Source organism: Nelumbo lutea, chromosome 1 (genome assembly GCF_056320005.1).
Source record: "Nelumbo lutea isolate HS-2025 chromosome 1, American lotus-T2T, whole genome shotgun sequence".
Classification (NCBI taxonomy): Eukaryota; Viridiplantae; Streptophyta; class Magnoliopsida; order Proteales; family Nelumbonaceae; genus Nelumbo; species Nelumbo lutea.
Genome location: NC_142684.1, coordinates 83,710,255 through 83,725,780, shown reverse-complemented (window position 1 = coordinate 83,725,780; position 15,526 = coordinate 83,710,255). Strand labels below are relative to the sequence as shown.

Genomic DNA, 15,526 nt, shown 5'->3' with positions numbered 1-15,526 from the left:
AGGTTTCAGGTATTGACTAACCTAGAAGATCTACCCGGGTATCCAGGCCACCAGTCCATTTTGGATATGACCAGGATAGTTACCTGGTGGAAGCTATGACTAGTGAGGAGGATCTCGTGACTTATGCGGAGGCTATGTTGGACACAGATTCCTTGAAGTAGGTAGATACCATGAGAGCTGAGATGGACTTGATGGAGACCAATGGAGTCTGGACTCTATAGATCCGCCCCTGGGGTAAAAGCAATTGGTTACAAATGGATCTATAAGAGGAAGAAGGGACCCGATGGAAAGGTTGAGACCTACAAAGCTCGTCTGGTGGCAAAAGGGTACACTTAGAAAGAGGGCATCGATTATGAGGAAACCTTTTCGCCTGTGGCCATGCTTAAATCCATTATGATTCTGCTAGCTGTAACAGCATACCATGACTACGAGATTTGGCAAATGGATGTCAAAACTGCATTCTTGAATGGAGATCTTACTGAAGATATCTATATGCAGCAACCGTAAGGTTTCATAGTTGCTAGTCAGGAACACATGGTATGTAAATTAAATAGATCAATATATGGACTTAAGCAAACTTCTAAGAATTGAAACATCTGGTTTGACTCTACTATCAAAAAGTTTGACTTTGAGCAGAATCGGATGAGCCATGTGTTTACAGGAAGTCTAGTGGGGACAAAATTACGTTTCTGGTTCTGTATGTAGATGACATTCTACTCATTGGGAAGGACGTAAGAATGTTGACTATGGTGAAAGTATGGCTTTCACTGCAATTCTCCATGAAAGATCTTGAAGAAGCCTCCTATGTACTAGGTCTTCGACTCTATAGAGATAGATGGAAGCGGATAATAGGATTATCCCAATCTGCTTATATTGACAAAATTGTCAAGAGATATAGCATGGAGAACTCCAAGAAGTAAAATGTTCCTTTCAGGCACGGAACTCTCTCCAAGAAGATGTCTCCCAAGACTTTTGAGGAGATTAAGGGCATGAAGGACATTCCCTATGCCTCAGCCATAGGGAGCATCATGTATGCCATGCTGTGCACTCATCCTGACATTGCTCAGGCGATGAGTGTGGTAAGCAGATTCCAGGCCAACCCAAGGTAGGAGCACTGGACCGCTGTGAAAAATATACTTAAGTACCTTTGAAGGACAAAAGAGTTTTGTCTGGTATTCGGTGGTAGCTCACTATAGATCCAGGGTATACTGATGTCGATTTCCAATCGGATCCAGATGATAGAAAGTCTACATCTGGGTATGTTTTCACGATAGGATCGTGTGTTGTTTGCTGGAAAAGCAGCAAACAGGGGTCTACGACAGACTCCACAACCAAAGTCAAATACATTGCCGCAAGTGAAGCTGCCAAGGAAGCCGTGTGGATGAAAAAGTGCATTCACGAATTGGGAGTAGTTCTGTCCAGCACATCACCCATCCTGTTGTTGTGTGACAACAATGGAGCTATCGCTCAGGTTAAGGAGCCACGAGCCAACTTGAAGTCGAAGCATATCAAGAGGAAGTACCACGTACTACGGGAGATTTTTGGTAGAGGGGACGTCCTGATTCAGAAGGTAGCATCAGCGGAGAATGTAGTAGACCCATTGACTAAGCCACTCATACAAAAAGTGTTTGAGAAACATGTGGAAAGTCTGGGACTCTGGCTTATACCAGATTGGACCTAAGTGCAAGTGGGAGTTGTTAGACAGTGTATGCCCTTAGCTCCAATTGGATTGATGTACATTATGACATTTGATGTAAATGAATAAAGTACATTTTTTATTCATGTTATAGTGGTGTCTTTCTGTGTAATACCCTTAAACTAACACTTATGAGACTCGTGTTAATTTAGAATGTTCACGGCTGTTGGATAAGTCTGGGGAGATTTATCCTACTAAGGCTGACACTGATGTGCTGCCAATTGGATTGATGTACATTATGACATTTGATGTAAATGAATAAAGTACATTTTTTATTCATGTTATAGTGGTGTCTTTCTGTGTAATACCCTTAAACTGACACTTATGAGACTCGTGTTAATTTAGAATGTTTAGGGCTGTTGGATAAGTCTGGGGAGATTTATCCTACTAAGGCTGACACTGATGTGCCGCCAAGTGTTGGGGTGGCATGTCTCAGCTGCTAGGGTGAGACCCGAGGTACATGCAGTGTAGGTTTACTTGAAACCTTGAACCGGACCAGATTTCTAGTATTTCCCTGGACCTTGGTGATTAGTGGGCAAAACTGGAAAGTTACACCTGACCCCTAGACTTGATTATGATACTGCACTAAGCGTCGGATTGGGTTGTCTTTGATATGCCAATCAATGAGATTCTTAGTGGGGGTCAAAACCTGGGTATGTTGGGACAGTCCGAGAATTCATCTGAGTGGGCGATCATAGTGATAGGATCAGCCCTTTTGTCGGACAAAGGTAATGATCTGGGATGCACTCTCTCTTATGGAAACCAAGACTGCCAGTAGCCGATTTCAATCAATGAAATTTGTTTTGCAAAATATATTTTATATACGGATATAAATAAATAAATAAATAAATATATATATATATATATATATATATATATATATATAAGATTCTTAGTGGGGGTCAAAACCTGGGTATGTTGGGACAGTCCGAGAATTCATCTGAGTGGGCGATCATAGTGATAGGATCAGCCCTTTTGTCGGACAAAGGTAATGATCTGGGATGCACTCTCTCTTATGGAAACCAAGACTGCCAGTAGCCGATTTCAATCAATGAAATTTGTTTTGCAAAATATATTTTATATACGGATATAAATAAATAAATATATATATATATATATATATATATATATATATTAAGGTTTCAAAATGTTTGCAAAATGTTTGCAAAATGTTTTAATTCCCGGGATCCATGTGAGTAGAGAGTGCAGCGCTGTTCCTTGCAGTCGAGGGAGAGGTCCTCTCTTGTAGGGCAGTGTATGATCATTAAGGGCTGAGAGGTTAAGTGTAAGATCATTGAGAGTGATACCTGATGGGCTAATCTTGCATCTGCCCATTGTCCTTGGGTTTTTATAAAGTAGCTTGGCCCAAGGACCACTTAGTGTAAGTGTTGGGCCCATTAGGAGTCCATGCCATGGGCTTTAGGGGGTTCACTGTCTTTCCAGTGAATTCGGCCAGGCCTTGTAACAAAGGTTGGGCTTAATCCATGTGGCTGATGTGTAGATCAATGTTTGGGTCCCACACCATACAAAGAAGCCCAACTGGGCAGCAGGTTGGAAGCATTCTGAGCACTTAGACTTATTGGGCTTAAAGCCCATTTCAATCTAGCTTAATTTGATTAGTTAATTAAGGGGGCGGATCTGGGATTAAATCAATAGATAGGATAGGGTCTAATCTGCATATAAGATAAGGGCTTATCCTTATCTCTTAAAGAGAACTCCTTATCCAAATACAGATTTGGATTAGGAAACTCCTAATGAGATTATGAGCTCTCTTTAAGGCTATAAAAGGAGGAGGGGGCGAACCATTCAACCCATCTAGAAATCTCAGAGCACCCAGAGAGAAGACAACAACAGTGTGACTGCGTCATTTTCTCCTGTGATTTTCTCCAGTTGCCGCCACAGCCAATTCGATCTCCATCCTTTGTATGAGCAATCGAGAAGTGTCTTGATATCAGTCTTTGGAGAAAGGCTGATCAGAAGTCATACTCATTGCCTCCATCGAATTCTTGCTGAAGAATTCAGTTCGTTGGACGGACCCTACTGATTCTGCTCCACCATTCACTGTGTCATCTTCAGTGGGAGCAGTCTTTGGAGTCTTTCTTTGGGCGTGAACACCTTCGTTGGGAGATATTGCATCTTCATATTAAGTATATCACTCTCCTACTGTTTTGGTTCAGATCTGGTTTGGTTCTTAGTTCAAGATTGATCCTTGAAAAATGCAGTTTTCTAAAACAGGGAATGCGATTCCCACATGGGAGAGAGAAATTTTTGAAATTTTGCCCTACCTTCCTACAGGGTTCGGCCATCCATATGATGGATCTCTCTTCCCTTCAGACCACGCCCACGTGTCCTCCGTCTACTAGGGTCACAATCTAGCTGGCTGGTCACTGAGATGACAATACGTGTTGGGTTGTCTTAATTGAACTGGTTAGAATTTGAATTTGAATTCAGATAAATGGAAGCTTTACCCTTCATTCCTTGAAGATCATTTTTCAAGAACATGTTTCATTTTTCAAAAATACTTTGAAGAATAATTGTGCCATCTAAGAAGGTCTGAATATTTAGTTTGTTCCAAAAACTTTGTCGTTGTTCTGGATACATGTCTTCTTCAAACTCATTTTATATGCCTTCTGCTTATGCTTTTCGTTCCCCATGAGTTTGAGCACTATTTAGAACAAAATGGTCCAAATGAAATAGAGGGTATCTGGTTATCACATCACATTTTTAGATTAGGACTAGATTTGGCTCGGCCAGATTATTTGAGATCTGAATTATCAAGAGTCCAGACATGTTTTGAAGAGATGCCATCTCTTTAAACGAGTTCTTTCTTAGTTGGAAGTTATAAATAGTTAATAGCTTAATTTTTTTCCTTTTTTTTTTCTTCACAAAATTCTTCTTATTACGTAGTCAATTTTGTCATTCACTCCAATATCCAATAAACATCAAAATTCCAATATTTGCCTGGGTAATTACATCACTTGTATATTGGGGTATGTCAAAGAGCTGAGATGGGTTGGCCCATTTTTTGTCCAGACTCAAAATGTGTATATTTATAATGCAAGTAAATATGTAAGCATGTGTGTATATATATGGTCCTAATATGATATGGAAAATATATGATATCCAAAAAACATATGACCAATCAATTGGAATCATAACCTTGGTAGCAAATCAGGTGTTATTTATCAAAATTCATGGGTGGGCTTTGGTTGATCAAAACTGTTTCCATACCATATCTTTTCCACACACACATATATATGGGAAAAAAATTTAAGGCTCAGTTTGGAATGAGTATAAATATAAATACAAATATCTAGAGTGCAAAACCTTATATTTTATATGTATTTATACTATACATATTTGTATTTGTACCCTTTCCGAATTGAGCCTTAATGTAATTCATAGGGTGGCGTACATAACATTAAAATGAAGCCAAAAAAGTGAAAAACTTAAAGGTTCAAGTATGGAAAAAATGCATATGCTAAGTTACAAAGCAAAGCTAGAGATTCTGAAATGACTCCCAAGAGATACCATACCCAGAGTCATTTGATTTGAGCAGTCTAGATCTCTGCTTTTAGGCCTCATTTGCTTTTTGGTAAGTTACTTGCCCAGGTAATTGCGGTTACCTGGGAAACACTTACCTAGGTAAGTACATTTACCCATGTTCTTTTATTTCCCTAGTAAATAAGGCAATTATCATATTAACCATAGAAATCCATTATTAAAAGGGGCATTTTTGACCCATTCAAGTGTTGGTGTTGGCAACTTTCCCCAATGTGGGAAAGTTATTTATTACTTACCCGCCTAGGAGATGGGTAAGTGATACCTAGGAAAATAAACTTTCTCTGGTCCCTACATAAAACTGAAAAATAACATGGGATTCTTGGTTATGAACCAAAATCCCATTGATCAACTTTCCCCCCTCTCCAAATCCAAAAAGACAACGCCCCCTTAGAATGTTTCTCCTCTTTTGTTGACTATCTTTAGGGTCATTTACTAGAACACCCCATATAATTTCATGGATTTGTTTAAACCTACCCTATAATTTTCATTTTACTAAAACACCCCTATACTTTGCAATCTATTTACTTAATTGACCTTTCACTAACAAGGGCATGATTCCATGGTTATTTATTCCAAAATTACCCATAACACTTCATATAGAAGTAAAACGTAGTATTTTTTATTTTCTTTTTCTTTTGATTAAATTTATTCAAATAGACTTAGGGTCAAAACTATCATTTTCCACTTCAATCTTTGCTTGTTGCCTCTTTGTTTCTACTAGCAAATAAAATTTTAGAAATATTTATACCAACCTCCCCCTCTCTTTTCTTTGGTTCAATGAACCAATAGACACATGACACGTGTACCTCTTTATCTTGAACATATTGGAAATTTTCAAAATCATGATAAAACTATAAAAATGCTTAGGCTCAGTTTGGAAAGAGTACAAATGCATACACAGTTTGAAAAGAGTACTAATTTGTATTTATACTCCTTCCAAATTGAGCCTTAACAACCAAAGATGTTCCCAACCCAACCCAGTTTGACATGAAGGAAGCCTACACATGTGAGGTGATGATGTGAAGTCAAGTGTGACGTTCTGACCATCACATTGTGACGTTCCTTGTCTGGATAAGAAGTGGGTAGTGGTTGCTCTTCTGAGTTCTGACCATCATTGTGACGTTCCTTGTCTGGATAAGATGGGGGGGTGTCTCCCATGCCGTTGCCACCTCTAAACTAGCTCAGAATGTTGTGTTGGGGCCCTGTCCTGTTCATTTTCAGGTAAGCGTGGGGGAGGGTGAATTGGTCAACACTCAACAGGGAAAATGGTCAAATTTTTCATGTTCTTTTTCAGGTAAATATATGAATTTGGCAATGGAAATTTCTTCAAGTTTTTTTTTGACAAATTATCTACGAAATTCTTACTTTTTTCTAAGGTGAAAAAGTTATTTTTCCACTATGGGACAAAATTACATATTAAATAATCACTAAAAATGAAAAAAAAAATAAAAAACAAGGATAAAAAATGAAAGAAACGAAAACTTACTGGAATAGAAAAAACACAGGAAATTGCATTTATGGAGCAGCAAAAGGGATACTAATAATTTCCAGTCATTTCTATGTACATGCATTTATAATAGTATAGATGGATAAGAGGGCATAATTATCATGCTTTGGAGAAATTTTGCCTTTTTTTATTAACATACATATGCATACATTTACATAATTATGGATTCATAGTTACACATACATGCATGTAGTCAGGCCAGGTTGAGGAAAAATCCCAAAATTATGGAATGAAAATCACTAATAACAGTTTGTCCTTGGGGTTTGGCTTAAGAGTTAAAACAAATTAATATGATAGTGTATAACAGGACTACAAGACATGTACAATAAGAATAGTAGAATCGAGTTGCACAATGTATCAACACTAACCCAACCCGAAGTGAAATAAGATATTTAGACATGCAAATATGCAGTTAAGTTGGGTACGGATTGGGTCGGGCTGGCAGAGAACACAACCCTAACCTAACCACAACTTCAACCTGATCCAACCCAAATTCAGATTGGATTTAGGCTATCCCAAGTTGAAACCTAGTCAATCATTAATGTAATTATCTGCTTTAACAATAAAAGATCAGTCAATGGTTCATTCATTGGACGTTTAATTTCATTCCTTTAAACCAACAACGTTGATCAAACAAGTGTCAATGTAAAACACCAAAACCAAACAACTCTGATCAGTGTCTATGTGAGATAGGGCCTGGCAGAGCACAATGCTAAGTATAAAAGTATGTGGAAGATCTGAGGACGTTTCCCATTTTTTTCCCTGGACCACTACTAAGAAAGAAAGAAGAGATGTCATCTCTCATCTGGCTCCCTATAGTTGGAAGACTAAGTACACCATCCATGCAAGTTTAATTTTACAGCCTTAATGCTCATTTGGTCCTCTCTTTTTCTCTCTCCCTGGGTATAATTTTGTCTCTCCCTCTGCCAAGGAAGAAGAAGACCGAGAAAAACAAGTGTCTGTATGTCTGTCTGTCTCTCTTTCTATCTCTCTCAACTCATTTGATGGAAACTTCAAGAGGCCTTGAATCTGACCAAGCGAAAAAAGGCGTCCCCAGTCAATCAGAATATGAACTTCAATCAAGCCACCACTGGATTGTGCGTTAAACGCAGGCAACTGCTCAAGCTAAGAATGATAAGAGTAGACAACCATCCACGCGCTTGGGGCCCATTCCAAGCTCCGGCTAAAGTAAAGATAAGAAAGGCCTTGTTCGTATACTCTTTAGTCTTTACTTGGGGTAGGGGCAATTTGATTGAAAACAACGGTTGTGCAGGATCATCCATGGCGAATCCCGGTGAAGTAATTGAAGTCGTGGTGCTGGACCCTTAGCTGCTTTAGCCACGAATCTGCTGCACTCACCAATGACAACAACCTCTCTTGGTCCCGCCCACTCTCGTCCGAGAGCCACACATTTCCATGCATCTTATATGTGGCTAGACCGAATGGTGGGTGAGCAATACCTTCGCCTTCCTTCTGCTTCCTTTGGGCGCTCCCAGTAACTTCTTCAGGGTCCATATCTGCATTGACATGGACATCAGATGGTGCAGAGCTAATGAGTGGGGCCAGTGTGCCGCACATATATTATTAGGCCAACATTACATGTGTTAGAATTTATAAAAGAAATTCAGAGAGAGAGAGAAGAGAATTGAAGAGTACCTTGGAATGAAGATGAGAGAGTGTGGTAAGTCAGAAAACAAGCAGACAAGTCCTTTACTGTTCTCCCTGTGGGAATGTGATATATTGGGTACCTGAACAAATTCACAGGTTCAATATCATACTTTGGTTACAGAGTTTAGTATGATATGGGAATAGATTTTTCAACAAAAAAAGGAATTATGGAACCTTTTGATTATTATATATAGATGCAGTGCACATGACCTATAAGCACAATATTAGGAAATGTGGCCAACCTAAAAGATATTACCCAATGTTGGTCCCAACTATCTCGGGTCTTAGGAGGGGTGGACTGGATATGGCCCTAACCTTTGGCATTTTTTTGCACAAAGTGGCCACTAAACCCGCATTCTCAGACTTGACAGCTCGAAATTTTACACCAAGTAATGATGTAAAATAAACTTGATTAGATTCTTGATGGCATTCGGTATCTAAACATTTTTTCTATATCACGACTGTACATTTTCAAGGTCCAAGGCAACAATAAAATTGTTCTTAGGTGAGAAGATGTTTATACTAGTACATCTCCCATGTGCCCCATCCTGCCAAGTTAAATTTGTTGGAGTACCTCTTAAAGTCAGAAGAGGAGCCTGACTGGATGATCAAAACCACCTAATTTGTAGAATGGTTGGGAACTTGAGATCAAAAGACAAAAATTTATTTGACAGATGTAATTGCAGTGGGAAACCTATGAAATGAATGCTGGTAAGTATGACTAGCTAAAATACCCAATTGCTGACCCAGTTATAATAACCATGGATGCAAGATTCTAGTAATGTTAGTTTATAATTGTGGTTTAATTTGTCTTCAGCATGCCTTCTTAGCCTAATCCATCCTTTCATTTCATCTTCTACTGGTATGTAATATACTCTGGTTTAGAAATATAGGAGGGAGAAAAGGAGAGGAAGACAAACCAAGCAACCGCCATCCAACTAGCTGGTGAAAGATCAACACTCTTTAGAGTCATTAATCCAGGAAATCTTCGAGCTAATCCATTGATCTGAAACATGAGTTACAGAGGGAGGTCAGCGATTTTACACAGTAGGTTTAGTTAGAAGTTTACAACAGAATTTAAAGTTTTATGTCTTGACCAATAAATTTCTTCTCCCGAAAAAGACTAAACTGTAGTCTAATTGAACAGCACAAATAGAGAAATGAATACATATTCTAGTTAAATTTCTAAGAGTAAAACAAAAAGAAGATAGAATAAAGTATGCAAACAATTTTAGGATAAGAACAGTGAAAAAGGTGAATTGCTTATTTTTCAGAAGTCAAAAGTTTATCAGAAGATAATCTAATGCCTACCGTGCTCTTTCAGTGAAAATGATATTCAAGCATTCTAACAAATCTATAAGCAGAATAGTCGTATTATTTCTATGTTCTAATTAGATAAAATGAATAAGCTACTCAAGTCATCATCATCTAAACCTTGTCCGAACTATATGTAGTCAGATGCCAAGGAAAATTCCTTTTCCATCTTATGGCCCAAGAAAAATAACTGGTAAATAAAGAAAGCTAGATATAAAGTTCTTTAGAAAGAACATTAGCAGATAAATATACCTTGTCCATCAGAGGAGCTCTTCCATAAGGAGCTGATCTCTCAAAGTACTGAAAATAAAGGTAACCCAACCTATCACTAAGCTGCCAGAGGTTCTCTTGGTCAAGCCCACATTCCTCAGAGGAACCACCGTCCAATCTCCACAACTTCTCATTTTCACTCACATCGCTGCATGAATCACTGAAAGAATCTCTTATCTCAATATCCCTTGTTTCAGTCTCTTCCCTGAAAACCAGTCAATTGTTCTTTTTAATTTCACCACTACCTCAATGTTTAACTTTTTATTTTGAGCAATACAGAAAATTTAGGCATAATTTATCAATCCAGGAATGATATCTTGTTTAGACAACCTCATTAAAATGGATATAGTAAAAAGTTACCCTTTGATACAAATGATACAGCCCTAGGTGAAGGGTTATCACTACCACTAAATTTAAAATGCAAAAATACCCGAATCAGGATTTAATGAAAACCAAGATTCGCAAATTCAATAAAGAAAATGTAGTGGAGCTTAAGGGGTAGGGTCAAAATCTTGACATGGCATGTGTTTTTCTCTGTCTGTCTTGGCTCTAAAATTTGTCAGTCGTGAATCACAAGGATATAGAAGCAGACAAACAAAGAAACAGAGAAATAGATGTGGCTATCATCCATATTACCTTTGTCTACACTTCAATTTTTTGGTTAAAAACAATGGAAATTCAAACAATATTGTAGAAACTTCTCAAAATCTGCTAATTCACATGTTCTGGAAAAAGAAACAGAAAGCAGTTGAATGTAATGAGGAAAAGAAAAGGAAAACCTAACTGAAAAACAAAGAAAGGTTACCGTAAACTGTATAAGGATGCATGGCTTGTGAAGATCTGGATTGCTGAAAGATAAGGAACATAGTATTGAACAACTGTTTCTTCACTGCTTAATATGATTGGAACTCCAGCACCGTAAGCGCTCCATTCACCATAACAACTCCAGAGATCTCTCAAAGTGAAATACTCTACTGTTTCTCTGTCCCAAGGGTGCCAAAGCCTATTAAGGTTCTTCATGGAAGTCTGCAGAAACAGCAAAGGAGATTGTATGTATAAATAAATAAATAAATAAATAAACATACTAATTCCATATAGCAGAGAATGATAAGAAACGGGATAAATATAACAAATACAAACCTTTGGTAGAAACTGTGATGGAACGACGGGCATCGTGCAGTCGAGAAAACATTCAAGGTTTGATTGCATTGGCCTCCTGTCGAAAATCATGGTTGGAGAGAGATAAGGAGAGAGGAATACAGAACCTGGGAGATATCCTAGTTTTCCCCCTCCCCACCTGCGGAACAGAGGAAGAGGGAGAGATAGAGAGGGAAAGAAACTAAGGGATTCTTTTTTTTCTCTTTTCAAGGGCGAGGAAAAGAGGAGAAATCGGTCGGGAATTCTATTTTTTGATGTTTGAAGTTTCAACAGCTAATTATATATAAAATTAAAAGAAGAGTTAAAAACGATGGCACCCCGAAAAAAACTGAATTTGGTGAACCCAAATCTTATCACTTCCAAATTTTCGAATGAAATCCCATTTAAGAGGCTCCTTCACTGAAATATCGTCCAGTTTGGTTTTCTGGTGGAAACTGCAATAAGAAGAAATTTTCCTTCTCTATTCTTTAATCTTAAAGAAAACTCAAAGGGGTCTCCAGGATGAGCTCTAAAAGAAAAACATGCAAGAAAGAAAGAAAGAAACCCCTCGATTGAAAAACCAAGACTCGGACTCTAATTTTTCAATAGGTTTTAAATTTATGGGAAAAAGAAAAGGCAAAATCTACCCAGGAACCTACAGAACTCAATGTCGCAGCCCACTGTCACCCAGAATCAACTCTTCTAAACTGCTAGACTATTTTCCTTTTTTTTTTCCTTTATTCAGGGTTTTAATGTGAAAGCAACACAGATACTCTGCTTAAAAGTTGATTGATTCCCAGGATTAGCTTTAGTTAAACCGGTGCAAAGAACAGAAATTTCTCATAAAACAGGAGTTAAAATATTAGCAGAAGAAAAGATATATAGGATCACTGTATTTTAATCGGAAAGATATCGGTTGAAGGAAACCTCGCTTTCAGGGATAAATTAGGAACAACAAGAATGGTAGTCCTAAGTCCAACACGAAGAAACCAGATCAACGAACCCTTTCTGTTTCTTGTTCTCGTTGAGAATCAAAGACCCACCACCCATTTCCAACTTTTAATTCGTTCGTGATGCGACTGGGTCCATCCCATCGTAGTCTAACCAGTAACTATTTCCGGAATTGGAAAAATAAAATAAAATGAAAACAAAGCCTGTGAAAATGGTAAGAACGGGAGTTAATAGGTCGATTTGCCGCATTTTATCTACAAATTTGTATCGCTTAAATTTATTTTTGTTTTCCTTCCATTTGCAGTTCTTTTGTTATGTATGGGTTTGGTTTGAAAAAAAAAAAAAAACAAATAAAGAAAACAAAAGGCTTGGGATTTGGATAACCGCGTGAATTAAATCCTTAACAGTTAACAAGTAACAACCAAACCAAGGGCGTTTCACGTCTGTTTAAAGGCAAAGCACCGACCACGACCACGGAAATTAGTCCTGGGTCTAATCTCCCGACAAGATCCAACATGACTGAATCAAATTATCAAAGTAAACAATCAAAGCACCGGATTACCGGAATGAGCTTCTGCAATCTGGATGGATGAAATGTTCGAGTTCTACTCTTCAAATCTTGACCCTGATTTCTTAAGGCCTTGTTTGTTTATTTATAGGTATTTCATGGGGATTAATTGGCAAATTGGGTAATTGATCAATTTACCCGCATTCAAAGTGCCGGTGCCCGGTGTAATGGGTCTTGTGGGGATAAGTTGCTTATCCTTGTTTTTGTTGCTTTATCCGAACAAGTATGGTGCAACCAAACGCTGACACCGCAATTTACTCGGATTATTTTTGCCCGAGAACCATTTATCTGGATAAATGCATTAACTGAATAAAAAACAAACGACGCTTAAATATCTCTTCTACTAAAACAAGGGTTAAAGCCCATGTTTAGCCCAATACCATCCACCACCCAAAGAGGACAGACAGTCAATGTCTGGGAGCTTAGAATGACTGGACTGGACTACTTGACCTTCGACCCAGTCCCAATTTCCAAAGCAGAGCTTTGTCACGTATCAGTTTTCTCGAATTCTGGTATCTTTTTTCCACAATTTCTTTGGGCCATCGGACAACCTGTGAGCCACCAGCCTGAACGGGTCCAACTCCAGTCTGAATTTCATAACTCGTCATAGAAAAAAGAGAAGAGAGGAAGGTTCATATTCTACAGGGTCTTGACTCTTCACTCTAGTATTGGATGATGTGGGGACCAAGGTGTATTTGTAAGCTATGGTCCCCATGAGTTTACCTTTTAACGTTTCAAGGAATAAGATGCGTCATAGATCAGCCCCCACCGTAGAGATTTGGGTACCAATTTATGAAAGAGAAGCATTATAACTTCACTTTTGACCATTTGATTAATTGATTTTTCCTGGATGGAAATTCTACATAAACATTTTTTATATGGTGTAAGGGTATTTACTATGGATTGAAAGCAACATTACTTGATTTTAAAAATAAGTAGAATCCTCCCACTAGATGTTCATTCTTAGGCTCAGTTTGGGAAGAGTATAAATATAAATATGTACATGTATATTGTATTCTTAATTCTTAAACTTTATATTTACGCTCTACATATTTGTATTTATATTCTTTCCAAAGTTAGTTTTATCATTACATAGAGTAACTTCGTCTCGTTTTATTGATAAGAATGGAATGTACCCAAATACTTGTTCCTTTTCTCATGGAATCCGAATCTGCTGGTTATTAGGAGTGATTTTGGGCCAGGCTAGACTTGGCACCTATCACATGGGGTTTAACCTTGGCCCAAGACCGGCTTAGTTGATACAAGCCTGAAACATGGGCCAGACTTTCAAGAATTTAATTGTTTAAAAAGGAACTTGTTTCCATGGGTCAAATGTTTTTAACTTAAAGACAGAATTTCAATTAAGGCTTAACTTGGAAGGAGTAAAAATATATAGAGTGCAAAATCTTATATTTTATATTATTTTCTATGTATTCATATTATTTATATTTTTTTCAAACTAAGTTTAAAGAGATTTTTTTTCTTCAAATAGCCACTGCATGCATGGTGGAGGTGAATCCGGATCATTTATCAATAAAATAAATTCCAACTCTCTATCAATATAATCTCACACTGCACATCTTATACATTATTACGACTCCTAGGATTTCAGTCTCATAATAAGATTTACGGTGCTAAATAAAGTTGGTAAAGGGTTAGAACGTATTTTATTGGTGGAAAAGATCAGGTTGGTATGCAATAATCCATTTGAATATTTGTGTTAAAAAAATTTAAAATCATGGACTGTTCACATTAATTGGGGGAAGTTCCAATACACAGGAGCAGGTAGAAAGGACGAACTAGAGGATTCCTATCTACAGATGAGTGGTCTGTATTGGAATTTTCAGTTTAATGGGATCTTCCAGACAAGAAACCTAATTGTTAGGTTACTTATTTGGCATGCATTCCAATGCATTGTTGCATATTAATTTTTTGCAAATAACGGTATGATACGTTTTTCTGAAACCCATAACGGGATGATACCGGCCCAATTGTCATATCAGCCTGAAATGTGGGCCTGTGGTGTTCATATGTACATACTGTATCATTGTTGCCCAAGTATTGTTCTGATTGTCCAATCATAATATGCCACGTCAGGTGGCAAGTTTTAGGGTTCACAATCCATATATTGTACCATTTAATTTAATTTTTTTTGAAACAATACCATTTAATTTATTGATTAAAATTTAAAAAGAAAAGAGACTGGGAAAATAACCAAATACTAGTGTCTCGTTCCTTTAGAGGTATCTCGTGGGGGGTAAGTTGGTCAGTTTGATAGTTGATTAATTTTCTCGCATTCTAGCGTTAGTATAATGGGTTTCATGGAAAGATTATTTTCTAGACAGACTAACCGATACTCTCTAGGGTGGATAGATTGCTTACCCATATGACAAAAACGATACAAATTTCTCACCAAATTCTTTATCCGAATAAGTATCAATTCTCCCAAACACTCGCACCACAATTTGCTTGGATAACTCTTGCCCAGTTAAGTGCATCACCCAGGTACCAAAAAAGAAACCAGGCTTAGGAAAAATTCAAGCAACTATTGGGAAATGGAAACTTATCTCTATAAAAGATTGTTAGGCCCAAGGTTTTAAAAGATTAAAGGCAGAGATGAAGCGGTTATGTCTCATAGGGGCGAGGCGTAAGCTTTGATCCATAAACAATAAACAATAAAGACATCAAAACATAAAATTAGGATTTTATATGGCATGTATTAGATATGGATTCATGGTTCGAAGTATCATACACCCCAATGTGCTGAAAGGGATGTATTGATTATAGATACTTTGAACCATGCATGTTTTTTTTTTTTTAACTTTACAAGGTTAGTTTTATATTATTTAAA

General features: G+C 37.6%; 1 protein-coding gene across 1 annotated transcript; it reads right to left on the bottom strand.

The window, feature by feature from the left end:
- Positions 1–7,345: 7,345 nt before the first annotated feature.
- Positions 7,346–12,734, bottom strand: LOC148875778 (uncharacterized). Its single transcript, XM_088966146.1, has 6 exons — positions 11,160–12,734; positions 10,825–11,045; positions 10,002–10,224; positions 9,356–9,441; positions 8,424–8,515; positions 7,346–8,284 (listed from the first exon to the last, which is right to left on the bottom strand). Exons 1-6 carry the CDS (start codon positions 11,247–11,249, stop codon positions 8,043–8,045), a joined length of 954 nt encoding a protein of 317 aa, XP_088822272.1. The 5' UTR covers positions 11,250–12,734; the 3' UTR covers positions 7,346–8,042.
- Between the last annotated feature and the right edge of the window lie 2,792 nt (positions 12,735–15,526).